Source organism: Oryctolagus cuniculus, chromosome 7 (assembly GCF_051225735.1).
Source record: "Oryctolagus cuniculus isolate XC-2025 breed Fujian yellow rabbit chromosome 7, ASM5122573v1, whole genome shotgun sequence".
NCBI classification, from domain to species: Eukaryota; Metazoa; Chordata; class Mammalia; order Lagomorpha; family Leporidae; genus Oryctolagus; species Oryctolagus cuniculus.
The window spans coordinates 85,798,504-85,825,979 of NC_142873.1; the positions used below are offsets into that span (position 1 = coordinate 85,798,504).

The window sequence follows — 27,476 nt, forward strand, 5'->3', positions numbered from 1 at the left end:
TGGGGAGGCCTTACTGATGTTAATTCGTGCCTGTCTTCGGTGACCTGCGGCGCATAAGCTGCTAGCCGCCGCAGGTGCTCATCGCCTCACTTATCGGGCAGACCGAATCCAAGCTTTCTAATTGCCATGTTGTGGGGAGGCCTTTCTATTTCTCTATTTCTCTATGTCCGGGCATTCCTATTTCTCCCATTCTACTTCCATCTTCCAGCATTCCCATTTCTCTCATTTTACTTCTAAACTTCTGTTTCTCTTATCCCTGCGGCTTCCCGGCGGCGCCCGCCCCGAGGCTGCTTCTCGGCACCTCGCCCCGCGGCAGCTTCACAGCTTTGCACGGCTTCCCGGCGCCTCGCCCCGCCGGCGCCCGCCCGCGGCGGCTTCACAGCTCTGCGCGGCTTCCCGGCGCCTCGCCCCGCCGGCGGGTTCCCGGCTCTGCGCGCACGCTCCGCGGTCTCCACGCACTTCGCGCCCGCACCACGGCCTCGCGCCAACGCCCCGTGCTCTCTCTGCACGCGGCGGCTTCCGCGAATGTTTCCGCCACCACCGGCATTCAGTCCAAGTTCCCCGGACTAACCTGGCGAATTTCAACCTGGCGGCCCACGTCTCTGCCTCTGGTTCCAGATCTTCGCCTCTTGCTCCCCGGGCTGACTTGAAGAATTCCAAGGTGGCTTATATCTCCGCCTCGGCCTGCACTCGCGGCTTCATCCTCCCTAACATTTTTCTCCACCCGGTATGTTTCCTTAAGTTTTCTTCCAACAATATTCCTCTCATTTCTCCTGGCTACTCCCCACAGTCCGTATCCGAGTCCAAGCCTCCTCCAGGTTTCACTTTCGCTTTCAATCTCCTAGCTTCCCCGCCATAGTCCGCATCCGAGTCTATGAAAGCTTTCACTTTCGCTTTCAATCCTAACTTCTTTCCCACAGTCCATATCCGAGTCTATGCCTAGGCTTTCAATAGCTTCTTCCGGCACCTTTCTCGTCCGGCTTTCCCCTAGGCTCTTCGCTAGTCTCTCTCTCCGGTATTTTCCTGCTTCTTCCCGTTTCTTCCCTCCTAAGTTTCCTATCCGTCCTAGGTTTCCTATCCGAGCTAGGTTTCCTATCCGAGTCACGGCACCATTATGTCGCTCACCCTCTTCGTGGAGGAGCAACACAGGACCCTGCGCTGTTCTTTCGTCTGCTCGGCCCTCCCCGGGTTTGCTGCTGGTTCTTCCCGGGTTGGCTACTATCCCTTCCACCTCCGTGGAAGGGCAGTTCCCCCTGGCCACATTCCCCACTTCCGCAGGGGAGCGGCACACCGCCGGCCGGCTTTCTCGGGGGCTGCACGGGTGTTCCTTCAGCTAGATGTTCCCCTTAGATGTTCCTGGTGCATGCCGTCTCTCTCCTCCCTTATAGTCCTCTTCTGCCAATCCCAACTCGGCTGCCCACACGCCGAGTACGCTGCTCTCCTCCAATCAGGAGTAGGTCCTACAGTTTATTGGTTGAACTGGAGGCAGCTGCGTAGAAGCTGTTTTCTCCTCTCCCAGCGCCATATTGTGGGAGAGCAGATGCATAGAATAAGTCTTAATTCCAGTAACTCAGTCCAGTCCGGTTGCTCCCCACAGAAAAGAACTATTCAGATGTGATGTACAGCCTTTTGGCTTATAAACTTGTGGATAGAAATAATATTTATTCAGTAGTGAACACAGAATGAGGGAGAAGCATTACAGGCAATTTGATGAACTCAATTTTGAACAAGTAGCTACTATTACTGTAGAAATTAAAACCAAAGGGTCCACAGGGATTTTCCCCACTCTAAACATACTAACAAAGGATGTGTTCAAGAAAAAGAGTAGCAAATTTTAGAAAAATGATTTTAATTTTTTTAATTGCATATGTACAAATACTAACAAAGGTGAATCTGAATCAAAAAGTCTGTATTAAACATAACTCTTAAACTGTTCCAGAACTTGCAGAAGTTTAACCCTGTGATCAGTCTTTCCATTAAAACTGTCTTCTTTTGCCAGAAATGTTCCTGAGTTATATTTCTGTACCCAGAATCCAAGTTTTAAATCTGGCTTTCAATCTGTCACGGCATTTCTGTCCTAATCCAGTCAGATGAGTTGGTATCACTTTCTTCTTATTTTTCTTTCCAGAATGAGCATCCCAGAATCATCCTTGCCTTTTCTGTGTCACTGGTTGAGATCTTGATTCCCATAATATTTACATTTCCACTGACATACCTCTTCTTGCTGACATTCACATTTTAATTTCAGTCGTCTTTACTTTTATAGATGCTGTTTCTTATACTTGTATTACTTTGTTTCCTTGAACCAGCGTCAATGGAAACACTACAACAGCTTAATTTGTGATAAAATCAGTGCGCATCAAACCACAGTTATTAGCTTAATATCTTTATTTTTTGTTCATGACAAATCACAATCATGTTCATTGTTTCAACAAAAATTTTGATGTGACCATTTGAGAGCCACATTCTACTCCTTCTCCAAACAAACAAATTTAACACTTGTTCCATTTCTTTCTTGAGCCAACTGTTATAGACTGTGACTATAATTTCCAAAAAGGCAAAATGATTCTCATTCAAAAGTAAAGTATACATGGGCCAAAGATTTTATTCGACTCATTAATTAATGGGAAGACTAGCAAGATGTTGAGTTCAGTAGCTTTTGAAAGCTAAGTATAAAATAATTAAATATGAGATGTTAGAATAAGATAGTTGGATTAGATACAAACTGATTTAACCTTAATCTTTGAGGTTTTTTTTTTCTTTTACCAAACATAAGTAGTTTGTATCTCAAATCTAATATGAATATACAGGTTAGGGGCAGGCATTGGGCCTAGTGCTTAAGATGCTGCTTGAAATGCTCACATCCCATATTAAAGTGCTTGTGTTTGAGTTCTAGCTCTGCTCCAGATTCCAGCTTTCTGTTAATATGTATTCTGGGAAGCAGAAAGTGATAGCTCCAGTGATTGCTGGCTGCTATGCACCTAGGAGAACAGGATTGCGTGTCTAACCCTTATCTTCTCCTCAGGCAAGAACTATTGTAGGTAGTGGAAAGTGGACCAGTGGGTAGGACCTATATCTTTCTGCCTCCCAAATAATAATTTTTAAAAAATCTACAAATTAACCTGTAATAAATAATGAATCTAACAAAATACATTCATCTAAACCTGGGTGGCTCAGTGTCCTGAAAGTGGTGTCACACACCTTTGTGCCTTATTTCCAAGTTAAAGATAATTTTTAGTAAGACTTCCACCCTCTTGGACTGGACTAGATAGTTTTCTTTGGGTCTGTGGATTGTTTGTAAATAGCTAGTGAAGTAATTTCAATTTTAGTACACTTTGTAAATTTTATATTTCAGTGTTAACAACTGCCTAACAATGTTTAAGCTTGCATTTATCAAAAGTATATATTGCTTTAACTGAACATGAATGAAAAACAAAGGAAATTTTATATGATTAATATATTTTAAGTGAGTTGCTATGGAATAAAATGTTGAAAATTTTATATTCCCTAGGGTTTTCCAGGAGATATTGGGATTCCTGGACAAAATGGCCCTGAAGGACCAAAGGTAAAAAAAAAAAAAAAAAAAAGAAGTATAAATGTCTAGAGTTTTCTTATCTCAATTCTCAGAAAATGGGAAAAAAATCTTAGGAATATCTAAATATTTTAGAGTATTCTTTTCCAGCTGTCTCAAATACATGTAATAAACTTCTTTCAGAGTTCAGAATTAAGTAATTGAAATTAATTGATTTTCCTGGTTTTGTATAGACTTACATAGGGGTGATTCTATTTGCAAAGCATATAAATCACTCAAAAAGAGTTTCTTGGAAGTGATAGGGAGAAAAACCCACCAAATATGAAAAGACAGAGCTTATAGTAAATGCATGAGAATTTTTCTGATCACTCAAACTATTTAGGGTCCATGAAATAGCTACTGAATACAATGAAAGAAAGTCCGCAGTTTTTTGGAACCTCTTCTAGCACAAAATATGTGAACAAAGCAAAGCATTTTTATCTTCTTTGATTATTGTAGCATGTGGATACTTGGAATTATTCATAACAAAATTTTGAATGCTATGCTTTGCCCTGTAGAGTGGCATATAGGTTGGGTATTATAAGCAAATAAATACTATGAATAAAGACATGGGATGATGAATTAACCTGAACTTTGGAGAATTGGCAAGTTATGAAATATAGATGCTATGGAAGATAACAGTGTGAGTAGATAAGGAAATGATAGATAAAGCTACGGAGGATTTCAACAATAACTGTTAGCGTACTACAGTGTCAGAAGTACAGTACATATTTTATAAATATCACATTTAACTTTTGCAGCAGCATGCTAAGGTAGGTGTTATATCATTTTATAAATGGTTAAGTAGGAGATGACACTGTGGCAGAGCGGGGTAAGCTACCAACTACAATGCCAGCATCCCATATGGGCACCAGTTTGAATCCCAGCAGCTCCACCTCCAATCTAGCCTACTACTAATGCACCTGGGAAAGCAGCAGAGGACGTCCCAAGTGCTTGGGCCCTTGAAGCCACGTGGGAGACCTGGAAGAAGCTCCTGGCTCCCAGCTTTGGCCTGTGGATGTAAGATATCTGTGTGTCTCTCCCTCTCACTCTCTGTAGCTCTGCCTTTCAAAGAAATAAATATTTTAAAAAGTAATAGATGGTTAAATAATTCACTGAAAAAGACATAACCATCACATAGCATACACAGGATTCTTTTTTTTTTACTTTTATTTAATGAATATAAATTTCCAAAGTACAGAATATGGATTACAATGGCTTCCCCCCGATAACATCCCTCCAACCCGCAACCCTCCCCTTATCCACTCCCTCTCCCCTTCCATTCACATCAAGATTCATTTTCTATTCTCTTTATATACAGAAGATCAGTTTAGCATACATTAAGTAAAGATTTCAACAGTTTGCTCCCACACAGAAACATAAAGTGAAAAATACTGTTTGAGTACTCGTTATAGCATTAAATCTCAGTGTACAGCACACTAAGGACAAAGATCCTACATGAGGAGTAAGTGCACAGTGACTCCTGTTGTTGACTTAACAAATTGACACTCTTGTTTATGGCATCAGTAATCACCCTAGGCTCTTGTCATGAGCTGCCAAGGCTATGGAAGCCCCCTGAGTTCACTGACTCTGATCATATTTAGACAAGGCCATGGTCAAAGTGGAAGTTCTCTCCTCCCTTCAGAGAAAGGTACCTCCTTCTTTGAAGACCTGTTCTTTCCACTGGGATCTCACTCACGGAGATCTTTCATTTAGTTTTTTTTTTTTTTTTTTTTTTTTTGGCCAGAGTGTCTTCGCTTTCCATGCCTGAAATACTCTCCTGGGCATTTCAGCCGGATCCGCATGCCTTAAGGGCTGATTCTGAGGCCAGAGTGCTGTTAGGACATTTGCCATTCTATGGGTCTGCTGTGTATCTCACTTCCCATGTTGGATCATTCTCTCCCTTTTTGATTCTATCAACTAGTATTTGCAGACACTATTCTTGTTTATGTGATCCCTTTGGTTCTTAGTCCTATCATTATGATCAATTGTGAACAGAAATTGATCACTGGGACTAGTGAGATGGCATTGGTACATGCCACCTTGATGGGATTGAATTGGAATCCCCTGGTATGTTTCTAACTCCACCGTTTGAGGCAAGTCAGCTTGAGCATGTCCCGAATTGCACATCTCTTCCCTCTCTTATTCCCACTCTTACATTTAACAGCAATCACTTTTCAGTTAAGTTTCAGCACTTAAGAAGAATTGTGTATTGATTACAGTATTCAACCAAAAGTATTAAGTAGAACAAACAAAAAAAAATACTAAGAGGGATAACACATTAAGCTGCTCATCAACAGTCAGGGTGAGGGCTGATCAAGTCACCGTTTCTCCTAGTGTTCATTTCACTTTAGCAGGTTTCCTTTTTGGTGCTCAGTTAGTTGTCTCCTATCAAGAACAAGCGGTTTTTGTCCCTTTTGGATTGGCTTATTTCACTCAACACAATGTTTTCCAAATTCCTAACAGGGATCACTTTTCAGTTAAAATTTAAACACCTAAGAACAATTGTGTGTTAATTACAGGGTTCAACCAATGGTACTAGAACAAAAACAAAATATTAAAATGGATAAAGTATTACATTGTACATCAACCGTCAGGACAAGAGCTGATCAAGTCACTGTTTCTCACAGGATTTCTAACACATATGTGTTCTCAAAGTCTGAGACCTTAACCATTCATTCAATTTCAGGATTAAATTGTTGAGAGCATTCAGGAAAATGTTGAATGGTTTCTCCATTATCTATCATGAATGGATATTTGAATCAAAGATATTTTAATATTAAAATCCTAGATGGTTTATGTTTTCAAATGGAACTTATGCCAGTGTGGAGGATGGTTTAAAGAAAGAAATAAGAAAGGCCTGAGTCCGGACCTCATTCATTCAGCAGATAGTCATTGACTGCCTCAGATGTGACATCCTTGGTGCTAAGCCATAGGGCTACTAAGATGAAATATTCTTATCCCTAATTTCAAAATACTTAAAATCTTGAGAAAGCTATATGGGAAAACTTTTATAGTTGTCCCAATAAATAAATGATATTATGTAATATTGTGAGAACACAAGTTTATGGGAACACCAACTTTGCAGGGATGGTAGCACTTGAGATGACATGATGAGTACAAATATGCAAAGTAGACAAGTGAGATATATGGCACTCAGGAAAAGGAAACATGAAAAAATGAAGGTGCAACATTTGGAAAGTAATTATACTAAAAATTATCCATTGTTTATCTCAAATTAAAGTTTAACAGCGTATTCTGGTATTGTTTAAATCTGGAAAAACTACAAACTTAGCCCTATATGCAGTAATGTTTTCTTCTTCCTTCTGTGTCCATGTAATTATTCTTCTGTCCATGTTCTCACATGTAATTATTACACCAAATCTGCTGTTGACTTTTGAACAAACCCGTGCCATCAATTTTCACCTTTATCTCCATCTCTCCTTTGACTCAAAATTTCCCCTTTGCCCTGAAAGTCATTCTTATTCAAAATATGTTATAGTGTAGGCCCTGTTTATGTTTTATCAAACTTGGTATAACAGACCTCTAATTGTTCTTCTTGCCTCCATCTGGCAGTCTGGTAGATGCCTCACATCTACTGCCACTCTGCTGCTGATGCAGTTATCTTTGTGAAATACAAATAACATCATGTCACTCTTGTACGTAAATCTTTAGTGATCTGCACAGATTTCTGGTTAAGGCTTGTCCTTTTCTTTCTGTTTATACAAGGTTCTTTCTGACCTAAACATTTTTCTATAACTCTATTGTCATGTAGTCAGCATCTACCATCATTCTTTCAAAATTATCATAGCCAAACCATTTAGGATACCACACCATGCCATACTTGTTCAAATCCCATTGCTTCTTGTATGCTGGTGGTTTTTTTTTTGTTTTTCGAGGATTTATTTATTTATTTGAAAGGCAGAGTTACAGAGAGAGGGAGAGACACTGAGGGAGGGAGGGAGGGAGGGAGAGAGAGAGAGAGAGAAAAAGAGAGAGAGAAATCTTCATCCTCTGGTTCACTCCTCAAATGGCTGCAATGGCAGGAACTGGGCCAAACTGAAGCCAGAAGCCAGGAACTTAGTATGTGTCTCTCACATAGGTGGCAGGGACCCAAGTACTTGGGGCTATCTCCCACTGCTTCCTCAGGTACATTAGCAGGGAGCTGGATTGGAAGTAGAGCAGCTGGGACTTGAACCGGTGCTCATATGGAAAGTTGATGCTTCAGGCAGAGGCTTTACCCAATATGCCACAGTGCTGACTCTTGTATGCTGGGTTTTTGTGTGGTTATTCACTACACTACAGAACCTTATTAATTTATCTGACATCTATACAGCCCATATCAATTAAGGAAGTGTGGGGAGCAACCCGGACTAGACTAAGTTACTGGAATTAGGACTTATTCTATGCATCTGCTCTCCCACAATATGGCGCTGAGAAGGGAGAAACAGCTTCTACGCAGCTGCCTCCAGTTCAACCAATAAACTGTAGGACCTGCTCCTGATTGGAGGAGAGCAGTGTACTCGGCGTGTGGGTAGCAGAGTTGGGATTGGTGGAAGGACTATAAAGGAGGAGAGAGACAACATGCACCAGGAACATCTAAGGGGAACATCTATCTGAAGGAACACCTGTGCAGCCCCCGAGAGAGCCGGCCGGCGGTGTGCCACTCCCCCGCGGAAGTGGGGAATGTGGCAGGGGGAACCGCCCTTCCACGGAGGTGGAAGGGACGGTAGCCAACCCGGGAAGAACCAGCAGCAAACCCGGGGAGGGCCGAGCAGACGAAAGAACAGCGCAGGGTCCTGTGTCGTTCCTCCACGAAGACGGGGAGCGACATAATGGTGCCGTGACTCGGATATGAAGCCTAGGCAGGGTTTAGTGTCGTTCCTCCACGAAGAGGGGGAGTGACAGGAAGCATTCTCTGTTACTCCCAAATCTAACTAAAAAATTGTTTCCTTGTATTCCTGGAAAAAAATATTATCAAGCACCTATCTCTTTATACTGTAACTTCTGATGTCATATCAGTATTATTGTTAAGCTTTAAGCTTTTTGAGAGAAAGGAGATTAGTTGATTTTATACATGTCACAGTCACCAGAATAATATGCATAGCCTATAATAAGAACTCAACAAATCCTGGTTGAGTGGTTGATTTCATTGAATGAGTGCAGTTAAAAGTTATTTTGGAAGTGGAAGAACTTCAGGTTTGTAGCTAGTTATGTGAAAGTGATGGAAGAAAGAAAAGTTGAAGGTGAAGCTGAGACTATGACTTGGGTTATTGAGGACAGTGAAATTTAATAGGGAATTTAAATAGGGAACTCAGGTGAAGGAGTATATTTGGAAAACAGGAAAGACAAGAAATATCATTCCTGGATGAGGTTACAATTTAGTGATAGAGACAAGAAAGATTTATCAGAAAATCAAGAAGTTCTGTGTAAAAGAATAAAGTGTGATGAGAGCCTGGATAATGGAGCAGTGGTTCTGTAAGAAAGTAGGAAGGGGCCAGCACTGTGGTGTAGTGGGTAAAGCTGCTGCCTGCAGTGTCAGCATCCCATATGGGTGCTGGTTCGGGTCCCAGCCGCTTCACTTCCCATCCAGCTCTCTGCTATGGCCTAGCAAAGCAGTGGAAGATGGCCCAATTCCTTGAACCCTACACCCACGCGGGAGGCCTGGAGGAAGCTCCAGGCTCCTGGCTTCAGATGGTGCAGCGCTGGCCATTGCAGCCAATTGTGGAGTGAACAAGCGGATGGAAAACCTCTCTCCCTCCCTCCCTCCCTCCCTCCCTCTGCCTCTCCTCTCTCTGTGTAACTCTGACTTTCAAATAAATAAATAAATACTGAAAAAAAAAAGTAGGAAATACTTCAGGAGGATGGAGTCACTGAGCTTACAATGCTTTTAAGTATGCACATCATACTACATACATAGAACTATACTAGTAAATAACTAGCTTTCAAAATTCTTTTCATTTTGGAGATTCTGTTTCTTTTTAAATTTTGTCAAGAAAAAATTATCAGAGTGCTGAAGAAAGACAACTATGGTTACAAAGTGATCTTTAGACTTTCCTTCTCACTACTTCTATTAGTCTTTTTTTGTTATTTTTATTTATTTATTTATTTTGACAGGCAGAGTGGAGAGTGAGAGAGAGAGAAAGAGAGAAAGGTCTTCCTTTTTCATTGGTTCACCCCCACCCAAAGGCTGCTGTGGCCGGCGCGCTGCAGCCGGTGCACTGTGCTGATCCAAAGCCAGGAGCTAGGTGCTTCTCCTGTTCTCCCAGGAGGTGCAAGGCCCAAGGACTTTGGACCATCCTCTACTGCCCTCCCGGGCCACAGCAGAGAGCTGGACTGGAAGAGGAGCAACCGGAACAGAATCCGGCGCCCTGACTGGGACTAGAACCCAGTGTGCTGGCACCGCAGGCAGAGGATTAGCCTAGTGAGCTATGGCGCCAGCTGACTTCTATTAGTCTTAAAACTAGCAAAGCTAAAACTAGATCAAAAGCCTGAAAGCTACACATTTTAATGAGAACCATGGTTGATTTTGTGATAGATATTAATTACTGTGTAGATTACTTCATCTAAATTTATTCATTAAATATGAGCTTGTAGAGTCATCAGCACCAACAAAATGAGACTAATTGTTTTATACACATTACTATCATAGAAGGGATGATTTTATTGAAAGATACAGGAAATTTAAAAGAAGACTGAAGATTTTATGTTTTAAGGGTTGAGAAGGATCTGATTCTGTCTGTCTTCTTGACCCTTCCAGTTTGCCTGGAAATTGTTTCTAGAAACAAAGCCCAACACTTCAGCTTTTTTTTTTTTTTTTTTTAAGATTTAGTTATTTGAAAGTCAGAGTTACAGAGAGAGAAGGAGACGGAGAGACAGAGAAAGATCTTCCATCCTCTGGTTCACTCCCTAAATGGCCACAAAGACTGGGTCTGGGCAGATCGAAGCCAGGAACCAGGTGCTTCTTCCAGGTCTCCTACATGTGTGCAGGAGCCCAAGCACTTGGGCCATCTTCCACTACTTTTCCAGGCACATTAGCAGGGAGCTGAATTGGAAGTGGAGCAGCAAGGACTCCAAATGGTGCCCATGTAAAATGCTAGTATTGCAGGTAGCAGCTACACCACAGCACCGGCCCCAATACTGACTCTTTTAACTTGAAAGATGTGTTTCTTTAGCTATAGATGGTATATTATAAAAGCATTTTAAAACTTTATTTTCATAGACATGTCTCATTTGGAAATTAGGGATAATATAAACTTAAAAAGTTCTATTGTGCTTATATAGCTTAGTCAGCAAGAAAATCATGTGCACTGTTTTTGAAATATATGACTACCCAATTTGCAAACAAATTGGGTTCTTTGCAGAGAAAGCACAGTTCTAAAGTAGCCTTTCATTTTTCTGCCAGTTGACTAAAAAAAACCCTCAAAGATTGGAAACATGTGTTAATTATTCCACTCATTGTGCAATTGTGTATATGTGTATATTTGTGTATAAGAAACAAGCATACTTTAGTAAACCTTCTTGAGAGCCACCCAGTTTGGCAGTTAGCTTTCAGGAATTCCATAACATTAACAAAACCGCATCCTTTGCTGCTTACTGCAAAAATATATAAGTACCCAGTACTCTCTTCTATTCAGTAAACACAGGAATAAGATATTTGTTGCTCTGTGGAATTAGGAATGCTAAAAACTTGCTCTGTTGTCTATTATATCACAGCTTTGATATGTTTTCAAAGAAAAACCTACTATTTGTGAAATTATCCTGTATAATATATGGAGATAGGTCTTGTACTGAATTATTACAGATGTCTTATGTTTACCTGTGTGGATATGAGCTGACTTGGCAACAGGGAGATGCATGACTCCAGACACTTCTTTCAGATCACTTTGACACAGCCCTGAAGATTCACATTCCATATCCTAAATTATGATTTTTTACACAGATTTTTTATAGTAACCATCTTATCCTCCAGACAGTGTTTAGTTAGTCAGCTGAAAAATATGCTTCGAGTTTATGTAGTGAGCAAGCATTGTACTTTGTTATTGTTTGTAATGTAAGTAGTGACTTGAAAACAAGGTTAAAATGTGGTCTTCTGTTCACTAAAAATGTAATCCTCTGGAAATATGAGACTTCCACATGTGAAAAGCTGAAAAGCAAAATAACCAGGCAACATATGATAAGTGAGTAATTAGGAGTTCGGAAGAAAAGATAATCCATGTGCTAATTTTCTGAAACACTTTGTACAGAAATTGGGATTTGAGTGGATTTGAGTTGGATTGGTTGGATCAAGCCAAGTGAAGCAAATGAGGAAGATTCTAACAGGTGGACATGGAGGACAGAAAACATAGAAGATAGAAATAAATCTGACTTTAAAAGAGCAAAAAACAGATTATGACAGATATTAAATATAAAGTTGATAAACTAATATTAATAATACCATACAAAGTTAATATTAATAACACACACAAGGTTGTGTGTGTGTGTGTATGTGGCTAAATAATGTAATATGGAATTTACTCCTTTAAAAAATGTCTCAGAGCATTTTTTTTTACTTTTAAAATGTATTTACATTGTCAGCAGGATAGCTTTAGAATGATTTCATCTTGCATTAGAAAATTCAGTTTCCCTTGAGCAGTTCTCTATTGTCGCCTACCCTCAGACCATGAAAAACATCATTCTATTTTCTGCCACATTAGATACCTCATATTAATGGAATCATGCAGCATTTGTTCTTTAGTGTCTGGTTTATTTTTTCACTTAATGTAGCCTCCACAAAGTTCATCCATGCTGTAGTATATAACAAGAGGTTCATACTTCTTATGGCTAAGTAATATTCCATTATTTGCATGTGGTATATTTTCTAATTCATTCATCTGTCTATGGACATTAGTTGCTTATACTTCTTGGCTTTTGTAAGCAAGCATGCAGTGAATGTAGAGGAAAAAAAATACATTGTTGAGATCCTCTTTTCAATACTTTTGGGGAAACACCAAGAAGTTCTTTGTCCATCTTTAATAAGATTATTTGCTTGTTTATTTTTGTCCTTTTTTTTTTTTTTTTTGACAGGCAGAGAGGACAGTGAGAGAGAGAGAGAGAGAGAGAGAAAGGTCTTCCTTTTCCATTGGTTCACCCTCCAATGGCCGCTGCGGCCAGCGCGCTGCGGCCAGCACACTGCGCTGATCCGAAGCCAGGAGCCAGGTGTTTCCTCCTGGTCTCCAACGCAGGTGCAGGGCCCAAGCACTTGGGCCATCCTCCACTGCACTCCCAGGCCACAGCAGAGAGCTGGCCTGGAAGAGGGGCAACCGGGACATAATCCGGTGCCCCAACTGGGACTAGAACTCGGTGTGCCGGCGCCACAGGCAGAGGATTAGCCTATGTCCATTTTTTAATCAGGTTATTTTTTTGATATTGAGTTGTTCATTCTGCTGATTGTGCAGGAGATTTTTAATTTGATGTAGCTCAGTTTGTCTGTTTTTGTTTTTGTTGCTGGTGCATTTGATGTTATATGCAAGATATCCTTGATGTTACCAATGTAATGAACTTTTCCCCTCTTTTCTTCTAGGACTTCTACTGTTCCAAGACTTAATTGAAGTCTTTAAGCCATTTTGAGTTGATTGTTGTCTATGATATAACATAAGGGTCCTATTCCAATTTTTTCCATATGAATATATAATTTTCTTAAAACTCTGTATTGAAGAGGCTATTCTTTCCTCATATTTGGTCAACTTTATTAAAAATTACTTGACCATATATGGGTTGGTTTTGCGATTCTGGATTCTGCTCCACTTGTTTACATATCTGTTTTTATGCCAGTTCCATAGCATTTTCATTATTAGCCCTTCAGCTTTGTTCTTTTTCAAGATTCTTGTGGCTATTCAGTGTCCAGTATGGTTTTGTGATATTCTGGATTTTTTTTTTCTAACAAAAATATTCCCAGGGTTTGATTGTGATAGATAGCATCAGATCTGTTTATCACATTCAGTGGTATGGATATTTTAATTTATTTTTTTTAACTTTTATTTAATGAATATAAATTTCCAAAGTACGACTTATGGATTACAATGGCTTCCCCCCAATACCGTCCCTCCCACCCACAACCCTCCCCTTTCCCACTCCCTCTCCCCTTCCATTCACATCAAGATTCATTTTCGATTATCTTAATATACAGAATCAGCTTAGTATACATTAAGTAAGGATTTCAACAGTTTGCTCCCACACAGAAACATAAAGTGAAAAATAATAGATGATTTTTTTTAAATGATGATGAAATCAGATCAGACCTATTGTCATGTTTAATCCCAGTGAGAGTCAAGTTGGGAATTGATAATTTCTTCTTTTTTTTTTCTTTTTTTTTTTACAGAAGATCAGTTTAGTATGCATTAAGTAAAGATTTCAACAGTTTGCACCCCCCATAGAAACACAAAGTGAAATATATTGTTTGAGTACTCGTTATAGCATTAAATCTCAATGCACAGCACATTAAGGACAGAGATCCTACATGAGGAGTAAGTGCACAGTGACTCCTGTTGTTGACTTTACCAATTGACACTCCTGTCTATGGCATCTAGGCTAATCCTCCGCCTTGCATTGCCGGCACACCGGGTTCTAGTCCCAGTGAGGGCGCTGGATTCTGTCCCGGTTGCCCCTCTTCCAGGCCAGCTCTCTGCTGTGGTCAGGGAGTGCAGTGGAGGATGACCCAAGTACTTGGGCCCTGCACCCCATGGGAGACCAGGCTGGAGGGTGAGCCAATGGCAGAAGGAAGACCTTTCTTTAAGAACAGGTCATCAAAGAAGGAGGTACCTTTCTCTGAAGGGAGGAGAGAACCTCCACTTTGACTATGACCTTGTCTAAACAAGATAAGAGTCGGAGAACTCAGAGGGCTTCCATAGCCTTGGAAACTCATGACTGGATATTTTAATTTATTAAGTCTTCCGATCCATGAACATAGGATGTCTCTTTTTATTTATATCTTCTTAAATTTCTACAAGTCTATCACCGTATGGGTTAAGTTGAATCCTAACTATTTTAGTCTTCATTGCTATTATAAATGGGATTGTTTTCTTAGTTTCTGTTTCAGATTGCTTATTGTTAGTGTATAAAAATGTGTATTGATTTTAAATGTTGCAACTTTGAATGCTTTGTTTATTCCTTTACTGATTTACTTCTTTGAAAGACAGAATTAGAGAGAGAGAGAGAGAGAAAAAGAGAGAGAGGGAGGGAGGGAGAGAGAGAGAGAGAGACACCAACCAACCTACCATCTGCTGGTTCACTCCCCAAATGGCCTCAATGGCCATGTCTGGGCCAGGCAGAAGCCAGGAACCTGAATCTCCATTTGGATTTCCCACATGGGTGGTAGGGCCCAAGCCATCCTCACTGCTTTCCCAGGAACATTAACAGGGAACTGGATTCGAAGTGCAATAGAGGGAACTCAAACTGGTGCCCATATGGAATGCTGTCATCCAGGCAGTGTTTAATCTGCTGCCCCACAATGCTGGCCACTGTCTATTATTTGTTTTTTTTTTTTCTTGGATTTTTAAGGTTTTCTACATAGAAGATTGTGTCATCTGCAAACATAATAGTAATTTTACTTCTTCCTTTACAATTTAGATCCCTTTTATTTCTTCTTCTTGCCTGGTTGTTCCATCTAGAACTTTAGTACTATTTTGAATAAAAGTGACTAGTACAAGCCAGTTTTCCTTCTGCTGTTAATTTCTAGTTTTATTCTATTGTAGCTGGAAAACATACTTGTTTTTATTTCAGTCTTCTTAAATTTGCTCAGACTTGTTTCGTGATCTTACATGTGATCCATTGTGGAGAGTATTCTATGTGTGTTTTAAAAGAATTTATTTTCTGTTGCTTTTGGGTAGAATACTCTGTATTTGTTTCTTAGGTCCATTTGGACAGTACAGTCCTCACTAAGTATCTGGGGGTGCGGGGTGGGGAATGGTTTCAGGACACCCTTGCTACCAAGATCCATAGATGGATCAAATACATTATAATGGAATAATGCAAAGAAAAAGTCTATACATGTTCAGTACAATTTTTTTCTATTTCAATTTGTGATTGGTTGGATTGGGCATAGAACCCCAAATGCGGATCCCACGGATATAGGAGTCCACTATAGTGTTGTTCAAGTGCTCTGTTTCCTTATTGATCTTCTGTCTGGATGTTCTACCCTTTGTTGAAAGCCGAGGTGTTGAAATCTCTAAGTTTTATTGTATTGCTGTCTATTTTTCCCTTTAGCTTGGTAACTGTTATGTATCTTTAAATCTAAAATGAGCCCCTTATAGACATAGTTTATTTGGAAGTTATTTTTTATTCCCTTCAATCACTGTCTCTCTGATTACAGAGTTTAATTCATTTACATTAAAATAATGAAAGAATTTCCTAAATAGTCTCAAATACAGACTCAAGTTCTAGTTTTGCACTTTTTAATCATGAAAATTTTTGCATTAAATATGAAATATAATAAATAAATATGAAATACATTTGCCCACTAACAATAATGACAAGAACAAACATCATTAAGGTTTAAGTAAAATGTTGGAAGCCCAATTCTGTTTCCTCCATTTAAAGTCTACTTCTTTGCTCCTGCATTTAGAAGTAATGACTCTTCTCTTTTTGCCATGCTTTTTATGTGTGTTCCTGTAGGATATTCTTATGAATACAATAATAATATATGCATATATTCTTTTATAACTTTATTCTTCCCCTCAGTCTTCTCACTTTGATGCATATGATTATAGATTGCTCATTTTCCATCTTTATAGTATAATAACCAACTACATATATTACAATTTTTAATTGGTAGTTAAAATAAATATAACTTTTAACTAGTAATAGACATGTATGGAGTTTCTTATGGTTAGTTTTCACTAATATTCCACATAGGCTTTTAAAGAGTGTGTAAACTCTCATTTGGAGATTCAGTCTTCTGTATATGTCCATTATATCTAATGTGTTAATTATGATTAAGACTTTTCTGTTAGGATTTTAATCTGTTTGACCTATTTATTACTGAGAGAGATATATCAAAATTTCCCTTTCTAATAGTACATTTTTCAAATTATCTTAACCTATCAATTTTATATTTTGTTTTTAAATTTATCTTACTAGAGGCATAAAATTGGGAGTTTTTAACTTTTCCTGGTGAATTTATCTTTTTAAAGACATTTAAAAGTGATTCAATGCTAATAATCTGCTTTACCTTAAAGTATACTAAGTCTAATATGAATGTGATTCCTTCAGCTATTTTGTGTTAGTAAATGCCTTACATATCTTTTTCAACTTGGGGGAGGGGGGGTCTTTCAATATTCCTATACTTTTATGTTTTAGGTGTCTCTTGTAAACAGCATATGACTACATATTTTTACTTAATCTAACCTTTAGAATTTATTTAAGATTATAATTTGGCCTTGGTAATTTTTATCAACAATTTTTATTAGCCTGTCATAAGTTAATACAATATTACTTTCACATAAATTACCTGATCCTCCAGGAAATATTATTCTCCTTCTTTTAAATTCCCTGTACGCTACATATACTGATCTTCTATCACAACTCTTATTTAATTGTTTTTTAATTATTTTAAATTTTAATCCCATATAAATTATAAATCCATTGAGAACAGGAACTATGTCTTATTTATATTGTATGTTGAGGGCCTTATCTTCTGTTCATTGGGCCTCACACTGAGTTGAAAATAAGTAAAATATTAGATGAAAAGATGAGCAAGTAAATTAATTGAATAAGATTAGCTAACATGTGGTAAAAATAAAATTTCATGGTCTTCCATACCTCTAAGAAACCTACATTAGAGTGTCTACAGTCAAGTCCTGCCTCTGCTCTGGGTTCCAGCCATCTGCTAATGCAAACCCTAGGAGGCGCTGACCATTGCTCAAGTAATTGGGTTTCTACCAAGTCCTGGTCATTGAAGCATCTGGGGAGTGAATCAGCAGATAGAAGCTCTCTCTCTGTCTCTAACTCTCAAAAAAATGCTTCTAAAGTAACTTGAGTAGTTGAATTCTTTTAATATAGTTGAAATTTAGATTAAAAATCTTACGTTGTTATAGAATCATTAAAAGCAATAATTCAAAATTTAATTTTTTTACAGATTTATTTATTTACTTATTTGAAAGGCAAAGTGACAGAGAGGTAGAAAGAGAGCGAGAGGGCTGGCGCCTGGCTAATCCTCCACCTGCAGCGCCAGCACTCCAGGTGCTAGTCCCAGTTGGGGCACCAGTTCTGTCCCAGTTGCTCCTCTTCCAGTCCAGCTCTCTGCTGTGGCCCGGGAGAGAGGTGGAGGATGGCCCAAGTGCTTGGGCCCTGCACCTGCGTTGGAGACCAGGAGGAAGCACATGGTTCCTGGCTTTGGATCAGTGCAGTGTGCTGGCCTTGGTGGCCATTTGGAGGGTGAGCCAAAGGAAGGAAGACCTTTCTCTCTGTTTTTCTCTCTCACTGTGTAACTCTGCCTGTCAAAAAAAAAAAAAAAAAAAAAAGTGTGAGGGAGAAGGGGCAGGGGGGAGGGAGGGAGGAAGGGAGGGAGAGAGATAGAGAGAGTTCAATGGTCCATGTGTTGTTTCACTCTCCAAATGGCCAAAACAACCACGTCTTGGCCAAGCCAAGCCCAGAGCTGAGATCCATCCTGGTCTCCAACATGGGTGGCAGAGGCCCAACTACTTGGGCCATTGTCTGCTGCCTTCTCAAGGACATCACCAGGGAGCTGGACTGCAAGCAGAGCAGGTGGTTCTTGAACCAACACTGCAATATGGGATGCTGCATTGAAAGCAGTGGCATAATCTGCATCACATCGTAGTCCCCAAAATGTAGTTCTTAAAATACATTTTCTTAAAAATTTGCTGAAACATTGCATAGTCAGCAAATCAGAACTGAGTAAGAAAATGTTTCCATGTCGCGTAAGATGGTGTGTGGTGTTTTCTGAGTTAGAAAGATCTTAAGGGTTGTTTTGAACAGGTTTCATTTGGGGAGTGGTTGATTTTTAACATGTGTTCTGTTTAGCCAAATATTTGTTTATAGTCTTAAAATCCATGTCACATTTAAACTGTCACCTTCTGCAAATTGCTTTCTCTTTTTAATAGCTTGTATCAATAAGGGAAATAATATGATAAACTGTTAGCTGCTAAGAAATGAGTTCCAGATTCTCATGGCCTCTTAACAGATACATAACCTCCCCATCTGTTTTCATACTTGTAGACAATCCATTATATAATTATTGAACTAATATCAGATTGAAAATTAGACCCATTACTTTAAATTTTGAATTTTTTTTCTGAAACGTTGTCTCAGAATAACTTACTGTGCAAATTATTTGTATATTAACATACTACTTAAAAATAAGTTTTCCCTCTTTCTCAGCTCTTTCTATGGCTTACAGTTTTTGCTTGTCTACTTTCCTACCTCGTTTTGGAAACTTTGATATGGGAACTGAATAGTACCAATAGTACCATTTCCAGATTAGGGATAATTGAACAAAATGTGAATTGACTTATATTTTTCATCATGTGCACTTACATTGCTTTTTTAGGGACTCCTTGGAAACAGAGGGCCTCCTGGACCTTCTGGTCTCAAAGGAACTCAGGTATGGATGAAATGATTACACCATCAGCAGTTATTTTACTGCAAATTTCCACCTCTTATTTTTGTGACTTTCTTTTTGGCTTAAAGAAAACATTGCCTTAGTATGGAACATTTTTGCCATAATGGATTTTTAAGTTACCATTTTACATGGCAGTTATGGAATAGAATTTGAAATCATTTTACAGCTCCCTGAATTCCTTAAATGATTGATGTCAGTGGGCTTCAATGGAATGTTTGAAGAACCTGAACCTGGAATCTCACACATATGTACCAGAGCTTATTTTTATTATTTGTGACTATTTTATATTTGTGACCCAATAAATCATATTTTGATCAAATTATGAATTGAGCAAAATGCTTAAGATATATGGTTCTAGAGAGGTTTGTATTTATTGTTGGGTAATAACATAAACTATTTATTTAAAAGTGAAAAAATCAGTATATTTAGTAAAAATTTCTACAAATGGGGTACAAACCTTTACTATTATTTTACTGTATTAGAAAATAACGGGCAAATGCTCTTTATTTTTCATTATTTATCTTCAATCTCTATCCACCCCATATTGTTTTTTAACTTCATAAGAATCTACCAAATTAAATTTATGATATTACATCTGATTTGACCCCAAGAATATGGACCTATGAATTAGCTAAGAATAAACTTTAGGGGCAGATATTTGATGCAACAGTTAAGACAGTACTTGTGATACCCACATCCTATATTGGAGTGCCTGGTTTTAATTCCTGGCTCTACTTCCCTTTCTGATTTCCTTCCAATGAGCACCCTGGGAGGCAGCAGGTGATGGCTCATGTACTTGAGTCTCTGCCATTCATGTGAGAAAACTGTATCTAGTTTCCAGCTTCTGGCTTCAGCCACTCTCAATACAGCCATTGTGGACATTTAAGAAGAGAACCACCAGGTATAAACACTCTCTCTCTCAAACAAATATAATATAAATAAATAAAAACTTTTTATAAAGATTTTTTTTATTTTGAAAATAAGAATGACAAAGAGTGAGAGGCACATAGTGGAGAGGGCATCTTCCACCTGCTGGTTCAGTCCCCAGATCGCTACAATGGCCAGAACTGGGCCAGAAAGCCAGGATCCAGGAGCTTCATCCAGGTCTCCCTCGTGGGCAGCAGGGACTCAAACCACTGAACCATCTTCTACTGCTTTTCCCAGGCCATTAATGAGGAGCTAGATGGGAAGCCCAGCATCCAGGACATAACCTGGCACCTTTATGGGATTCTGACTTTGCAGGTGGCTGCTTTACCTGCTGTACCACAAATTGGGAAAAACCTAATGTCTTTTTATTGCTAGAGCTTCAGGCAGAGCTAAGACTCTAAATCATTTGTTGATGAATAAAGTATGTAAATGTTCTACAACAAACATATTCTGTGTAAGTGTTTTTTAAATAAACCAGTGTGTATTGATTTCCATCTGATAAGGTCTTAGTTGAATTCCTTTCTGTGTCGAGAGATAGTAAACCAAAAATGTAAAGGAATATCCTTAATGAATGAATCAGAGATTCTTCATCCTGGTTTTGTTACATCCTGATCACTTTCACTTTTCTCAACTCCCAGCTTTCTGTATATGAGGTGTAATGTCTGCTAATTTATTTTTTACAAAGTTAGTTGACTTTGTTTTTGTCTTTTTTTTGTTTGAGATATTTTTAATGTACATTTAGTTGAAGGCTTAATGATCCATTATGTGAGAAGTTCAACAAGTAAAAAATGTAAAAAAAAACCATGCATAGTTCAGTAGGAAAAAAGCAAGGACTATGAACAATATTCAAATGAAAAGATGGCAGTTTCTTTTCTTTCCATTTTTTTTTTTTTTTTTGACAGGCAGAGTGGACAGTGAGAGAGAGAGAGAGAGAAAGGCCATCCTTTACTGTTAGTTCACCCTCCAGTGGCCGCTGTGGCTGGCACGCTGCTGCAGGCGCACCGCGCTGATCCAAAGCCAGGAGCCAGGTGCTTCTCCTGGTCTCCCACGTGGGTGCAGGGCCCAAGGATTTGGGCCATCCTCCACTGCCCTCCTGGGCCACAGCAGATAGCTGGACTGGAAGAGGGCCAACTGGGACAGAATCTGGTGCCCTGAGCAGGAATAGAACCCGGTGTGCCGGCGCCGCAGGCGGAGGATTAGCCTATTGAGCCGCGGCGCTGGTAGATGGCAGTTTCACGCACATATAGTAAATTTTGAAATAATCACAAATCATGAAAACTAAAGTAGTATATCATTCTTAACAATTTGAAAAAAGATATAAAACAGTTTGACAAAACTATATTTGCAGCACTACTGATACAGTCATTTCTTTTTCTGTTTTTCTATTTTATTTGAGCTTCTATTTATAAGGGAGAACATGCAGTATTTGTCTTTCTATGTCCTGCTTATTTTGTTCAACATGATGTTATATAGTTTAAACCATTTTGATGCAAATGATAAAATTTCAGTCTTTTTTTACAATTGAATAGTATTCCATTGTATATGTACATACCACATTTTCTTTCTCCATTCATCTTATATGGACACCTTGGTTTAATCTTTGGCTATTGTGAATAGTGCTTATATAAACATGGTGGTAGATGTGTCTCTGACACAGTGTGTTCTACTAATTTAAAAATAATCCAATAACACATGTCTCTCTTAGTGTTATTGTGGGGTCATCACATTAAAAATTTAAATATTATGGGATGATACACTTCTAAATTACAAGAAAATAGGCACTTTCACATCTCACTATAAGCTTTAGATTTAATAATACATAAAGCAGATAAGATTTTGCATTTTTAAATACTTTAGACCATGATATGTTCTGATCTTTTTTGTTTTTTTCAAGGGAGAAGAAGGACCAATGGGACCCTTTGGAGAACTGGGGCCTAGAGTAGGTATCATAGAATTAATTATCCATTCACGCTTATCTGGAAAATAGCTTATCTGAAAATATTTTAATAGCATCACATTTTAAATTATAGCAAAGGGCAAAAATTAAAACCAGTTATAGCCATAAAATCCCCCAAAATAAAATAGGCCAATAGTGAATTCTGTAGAGGCATTTTGAATGATTTTATACTACGATGTATCTACTTGGTTTTTTAGTGTTCTTAGTAATCTGTGAAAAGTATTGCAAACTCTGTAATACGAAGCTAAATAAATTAGTCATTTTAGTAATATTCTGGAAATTTCTGTTTTCTCTGTCAGTAAAATTATAGCAAGTCAAAGTAATTGTTTTCTGTAATTTTTATCAGATAATATCATATGATAATTGAATTATTGTTTTCTAGTTCTTAAATCTTGAAACTTGATTTATGTAAACAAAATTTATATTATCATAAAGTAATTAGGTTGTATTTATTACATGTCTTGGAATAACTGTTATTCTCTTTTTTGAGAACATCATAAATTACAGTTTTTAAGAATATTTTCACATTTAAAGAGACAGCAATTGGCTCTTTTAAACTTTTGCCTCACTAGCACATATATTGCCACTATCTCACTGAAAGAAAAAATTTTATTCTATTTTTTTTCAAGGAGAATTATATAAAAGAAAACATATTATTTGAGCCCAGTAAAATTTCTCTTAATTAAAATCCATTTCCCCGGAAGATAGGAGAACCAGATTAATTTATCAACTTTATTTTAATATATTTTTTCCTTACTGTTGCTACAGTTGGTTGAGTCCAGTAAGATTGCTCTTAATTAAAATCTACTTTCCTAGGAGATAATAGAATCAGATTCATTTCTTATCAACTCCTTTTTTATTTTATTTCATTACTGCTGCTACTGTTGATTGAAGAACAATTTGATAGTTAGCATTCCTCGAAGTATTAATGTCCAAAAACAACTCTTCCAAATGTTGTTCTCATTTTTAGATGTGAAAATAAGCCTTCAATATTAATACTCAAGTATAAAATTTTCAAAATAAGTCTAATTTAAGGTCATGTAAATGGAATCAGAAATTATACATCTGTTGCTAATGCTTTGAATTGCTTGATTTCAAAGAAATTTTAAATATGCTAATACCAAGAGGCCAGTGGATTCCTTCCATGGTGTAGATTAAATGTATAACTATTTCTTAATATGTTGTATATGTTGTTGAGTATTTTTTTAAAGATTCATTTATTTAATTATTTGAAAGACTGAGTGACACACACACATACACATGCACATACACTCAAACACAGATTTTTCATCTGCTTGTTCAATCCTGAAATAACTGCAACAGCCAGAGCTAGACAGTACCAAAGCCAGGAGGATGGAATTACATCCATAACTTCCATGTGGGTAGCAGGTGCCCAAGTACTTGACCCATCATCCACTGCTTTCCCAGACACATTAGCAGGAAGCTGGATCAGAAGCAGAGCAGCCAGGTCGTGAAGCAGCTCTCTCATTTGGGATGCTATATAATGACATTATAAATAGTAGCTTAACCTACTACACCACAACACTGGCCCCAACTAGTATATTATTAATGTTAAAAAAATTATCTCACTAAGATTCTATGTATCTTTATAATAAATGTAAATAAAAATATATTGCTGAAATGTTTTTCTGAATATCATAGATAAATCTAATAATTTGGACTCAATTAGATTAATATTTAAAAATAATAGCATTGTTTTTTGGTTCTTTGTACTTGGTAGAGGCAAAAATTAGAATAATCTTTTCACTAGAAGTCCTAAATACAAAGTTTCTGAACATGTTATGTGTGATCAAATAGAAAGAGAGCCACAGGATTATTTTAGTTACATTAAAAAGAAAAATAAAGGCCGGCGCCGCGGCTCACTAGGCTAATCCTCCACCTAGCGGTGCCGGCACACCGGGTTCTAGTCCCGGTCGGGGCGCCGGATTCTGTCCCGGTTGCCCCTCTTCCAGGCCAGCTCTCTGCTATGGCCTGGGAGTGCAGTGGAGGATGGCCCAAGTGCTTGGGCCCTGCACCCCATGGGAGACCAGGAAAAGCACCTGGCTCCTGGCTCCTGCCATCGGATCAGCGTGGTGCGCCGGCCGCAGCGCGCCGGCCACGCCGGCCATTGGAGGGTGAACCAACGGCAAAGGAAGACGTTTCTCTCTGTCTCTCTCTCTCACTGTCCACTCTGCCTGTCAAAAAAAAAAAAAAAAAAAAGAAAAATAAGAGACCCAATACTAAAATCCAAATATGTAATGCCTGATAAAGACTGTAAGTTAATGTGCTACTTAGATTCTCTCTCTTCCCCTTTTCTCCTCATAAATTTGATTATGTCATATATGTTGTTTAAGGCAGTTATCTCCCCAGTGAAATCTTCAATAATCAGATATAAGTTTTTTGATAGGAGAAACTATGTGCTATAGATAATTGGCCAGAGATCCAGGATATTTATTTTCTCTTGCTAAGTGACTCTTCAGCTTCTCAGTGCTGTGATCATATTCTTTTTCTTGTCATCACCAGTAACAAAACCTCTCCTTATTTTGTTTCAATTCTTACTTCCCAACCAATGCCTTCTTTCTTTTTAATGTAAAAAAAAAACCAATATAGTAACCCCAGAGGAATTTTAATCCATTGATTCCATCACTTTTCCATGGTTTCTTATCTCCATCATAGCCCAAATCCCTCTTCATCCAACTTTAAAATGTGATAATTTTCCCTTTCATTAAATTCTGAATTCTACTTTGATCCTCATTTATTCATTTAGTTTTCTTAATTATTGTTTCATATGTTCTCTCTCCTTCAACTCCACTCACTTCTGTCTGCTCGGGCCTTTTACTTTGCTTCCTACCTCCCTGAGAAGATTGAAGTAATAAGAGAACTTCCACAATTTTCTGTAATCATGTCTACCCATCTCTCTACCTCTGTCTCCTCTTTTTTTATTGTGGTTGAATAGACCATTTTTTCTTTTTTGGAATTTTTTAAAATTTATTTTTACGTATTTGAAAGGCAGAGACACAGAAAGGTAAAGATAAAGACAGACATAACTCCATCCACTAGTTCACTTCCCAGTGCCTACAACAGGCAAGATGGGTCAAGCTGAAGCCAGGAACATGGAACTCCATCTGGGTCTCACACTTGGGTAGTAGGGCCTAAGTACTTGAGCTATCACCTGCTGCCTCCTAGGATACACACCAGCAGGAAGCCAGCACCAGAAGTTTTGCCAGCACTGGACTCCAGTTCCTTTAATATGATATGTAGGTATCCCTGATGGCATCTTAGCCATAGTTATAAACACCTGCATTTCTCAAATATCTAAACTTCTGTGTGGTCACCATACACTTGACCTCTTATCTACTCAAGAACACTGATCCACAAATTCTATTCCCTTTCTACTACATTTTAATTCTTTCCTCTCTCTTCTGGATCATTCTTTATCAACATATGGTCGTATTATTGCTTTCTGTTTAGAAACAAAAATAAGATTTATATTTATCCTATTTCACTCATTTCTTTCTTTCTCTTTTTGGTTAAGCTCCTCAGAAGTGTTGTCCATACATGTTCTTTTCAATTTTTTCCTCTTTCTATCTGTTTATGTTTGTCCCTATCACTCCAACACAAATAATCATGTAAAGATGATCAGTGGCCTCATCTTGCTCAATTTCCCTTCATATTTTCAACACTCAGATACATCCAAATTTGACAAGATCACTCTCTATCTCCTAAGTACTTTCTTCATTTGTATGATTTTCCTCCTGTCATCAAATTTTACGTTTTCTCTATTTCTTCAAAACCTAAATTTTGGACTGTCCAAAGGCTTGATCTGAGGACTTCTCCTTTATAACTAAAGTACTGTTGATTTTTTTTTAATTTTTAAACTTTTATTTAATGAATATAAATTTCCAAAGTACAGTTTATGGATTACAATGGCTTCCCCCCCATAACTTCCTTCCCACCCGCAACCATCCCATCTCCCGCTCCCTCTCCCCTTCCATTCACATCAAGATTCATTTTCGATTCTCTTTATATACAGAAGATCAGTTTAGCATACATTAAGTAAAGATTTCAACAGTTTGCTCCCACATAGAAACACAAAGTGAAAAATACTGTTTGAGTACTAGCTATAGCATTAAATCACAATGTACAGCACATTAAGGACAGAGATCCTACATGAGGAGTAAGTGCACAGTGACTCCTGTTGTTGATTTAACAAATTGACACTCTTGTTTATGGCATCAGTAATCACCCTAGGCTCTTGTCATGAGTTGCCAAGGCTATGGAAGCCTTTTGAGTTCACCGACTCTGATCATATTTAGACAAGGTCGTAGTCAAAAGTGGAAGTTCTCTCCTCCCTTCAGAGAAAGGTACCTCCTTCTTTGATGACCCATTCTTTCCACTGGGATCTCACTCGCAGAGATCTTTCATTTAGGTCATTTTTTTTTTTTTTTTTTGCCAGAGTGTCTTGGCTTTCCATGCCTGAAATACTCTCATGGGCTTTTCAGCTGGATCCGCATGCCTTAAGGGTTGATTCTGAGGCCAGAGTGCTGTTTAGGACATCTGCCATTCTATGAGTCTGCTGTGTATCCTGCTTCCCATGTTGGATCGTTCTCTTTTTTTTTATTCTATCAGCTAGTATTTGCAGACACTAGTCTTATTTATGTTATCCCTTTGACTCTTAGTCCTATAATTATGATCAATTGTGAACAGAAATTGATCACTTGGACTAGTGAGATGGCATTGGTACATGCCACCTCAATGGGATTGAATTGGAATCCCCTGGTATGTTTCTAACTCTACCGTTTGGGGCAACAACTAACCAAGCACCAAAAAGGAAACCTGTTAAAGTGAAATGAAGTACTGTTATTTTAAGAGTGTGTTTTCAAAACAGAACTACTATCCCCTGAACTCTGCCCTTCATATAACTACCTCAATATTTCTACACTTAGGTGCTTAATGAGTATATAAAACTGAAATGTCTAAAACTCAGCTTCTAAATTGCGTTCCCTATCTCTTTTTCTCACTGTCTTCCTAATTTCATGTGGTCATTTACTCAGATTAAAACTCTAGAATTTGTTCTTGACTCTTCTCTTTCAGCTATATTCCATACACAACTACCAGCAGTTCTTAGAAGCTCTACTTTTAGATGATATCCAAAATCTTAACTCTTGCCATAGACTCCTCTGCCACCACCTGGATCTATACCACCATCATCTTTCTTTCAGTTGTATTGTTGTGGTAGACTCCTATTTGGGCTTCTCCTGCTGTTGGATCAAGGAGATCCTGTTGAAACCTAGATCATGTTTCTTCCCTAACTGTGTCAAAGGTTGCCTATCTCACTCAGAAACAAAGCCTTTACTGTGTCTCATAAGACCCTGTACGACCTGGACCACATCCCCATTCCTTTG

The 27,476-nt window shown here is 38.3% G+C and overlaps 1 protein-coding gene across 1 annotated transcript in view; it reads left to right on the top strand.

The window, feature by feature from the left end:
• Positions 1–27,476, top strand: part of COL24A1 (collagen type XXIV alpha 1 chain) — a gene marked incomplete at its 5' end in the record, with an annotated part of 418,086 nt that overhangs the window by 176,105 nt on the left and 214,505 nt on the right. Inside the window, 3 exons of the mRNA XM_089299394.1 lie at positions 3,512–3,565; positions 19,116–19,169; positions 22,009–22,053. Of these exons, the coding sequence (XP_089155520.1) occupies positions 3,512–3,565; positions 19,116–19,169; positions 22,009–22,053 (153 nt within the window). The remainder of the gene's footprint in view (positions 1–3,511; positions 3,566–19,115; positions 19,170–22,008; positions 22,054–27,476) is intronic.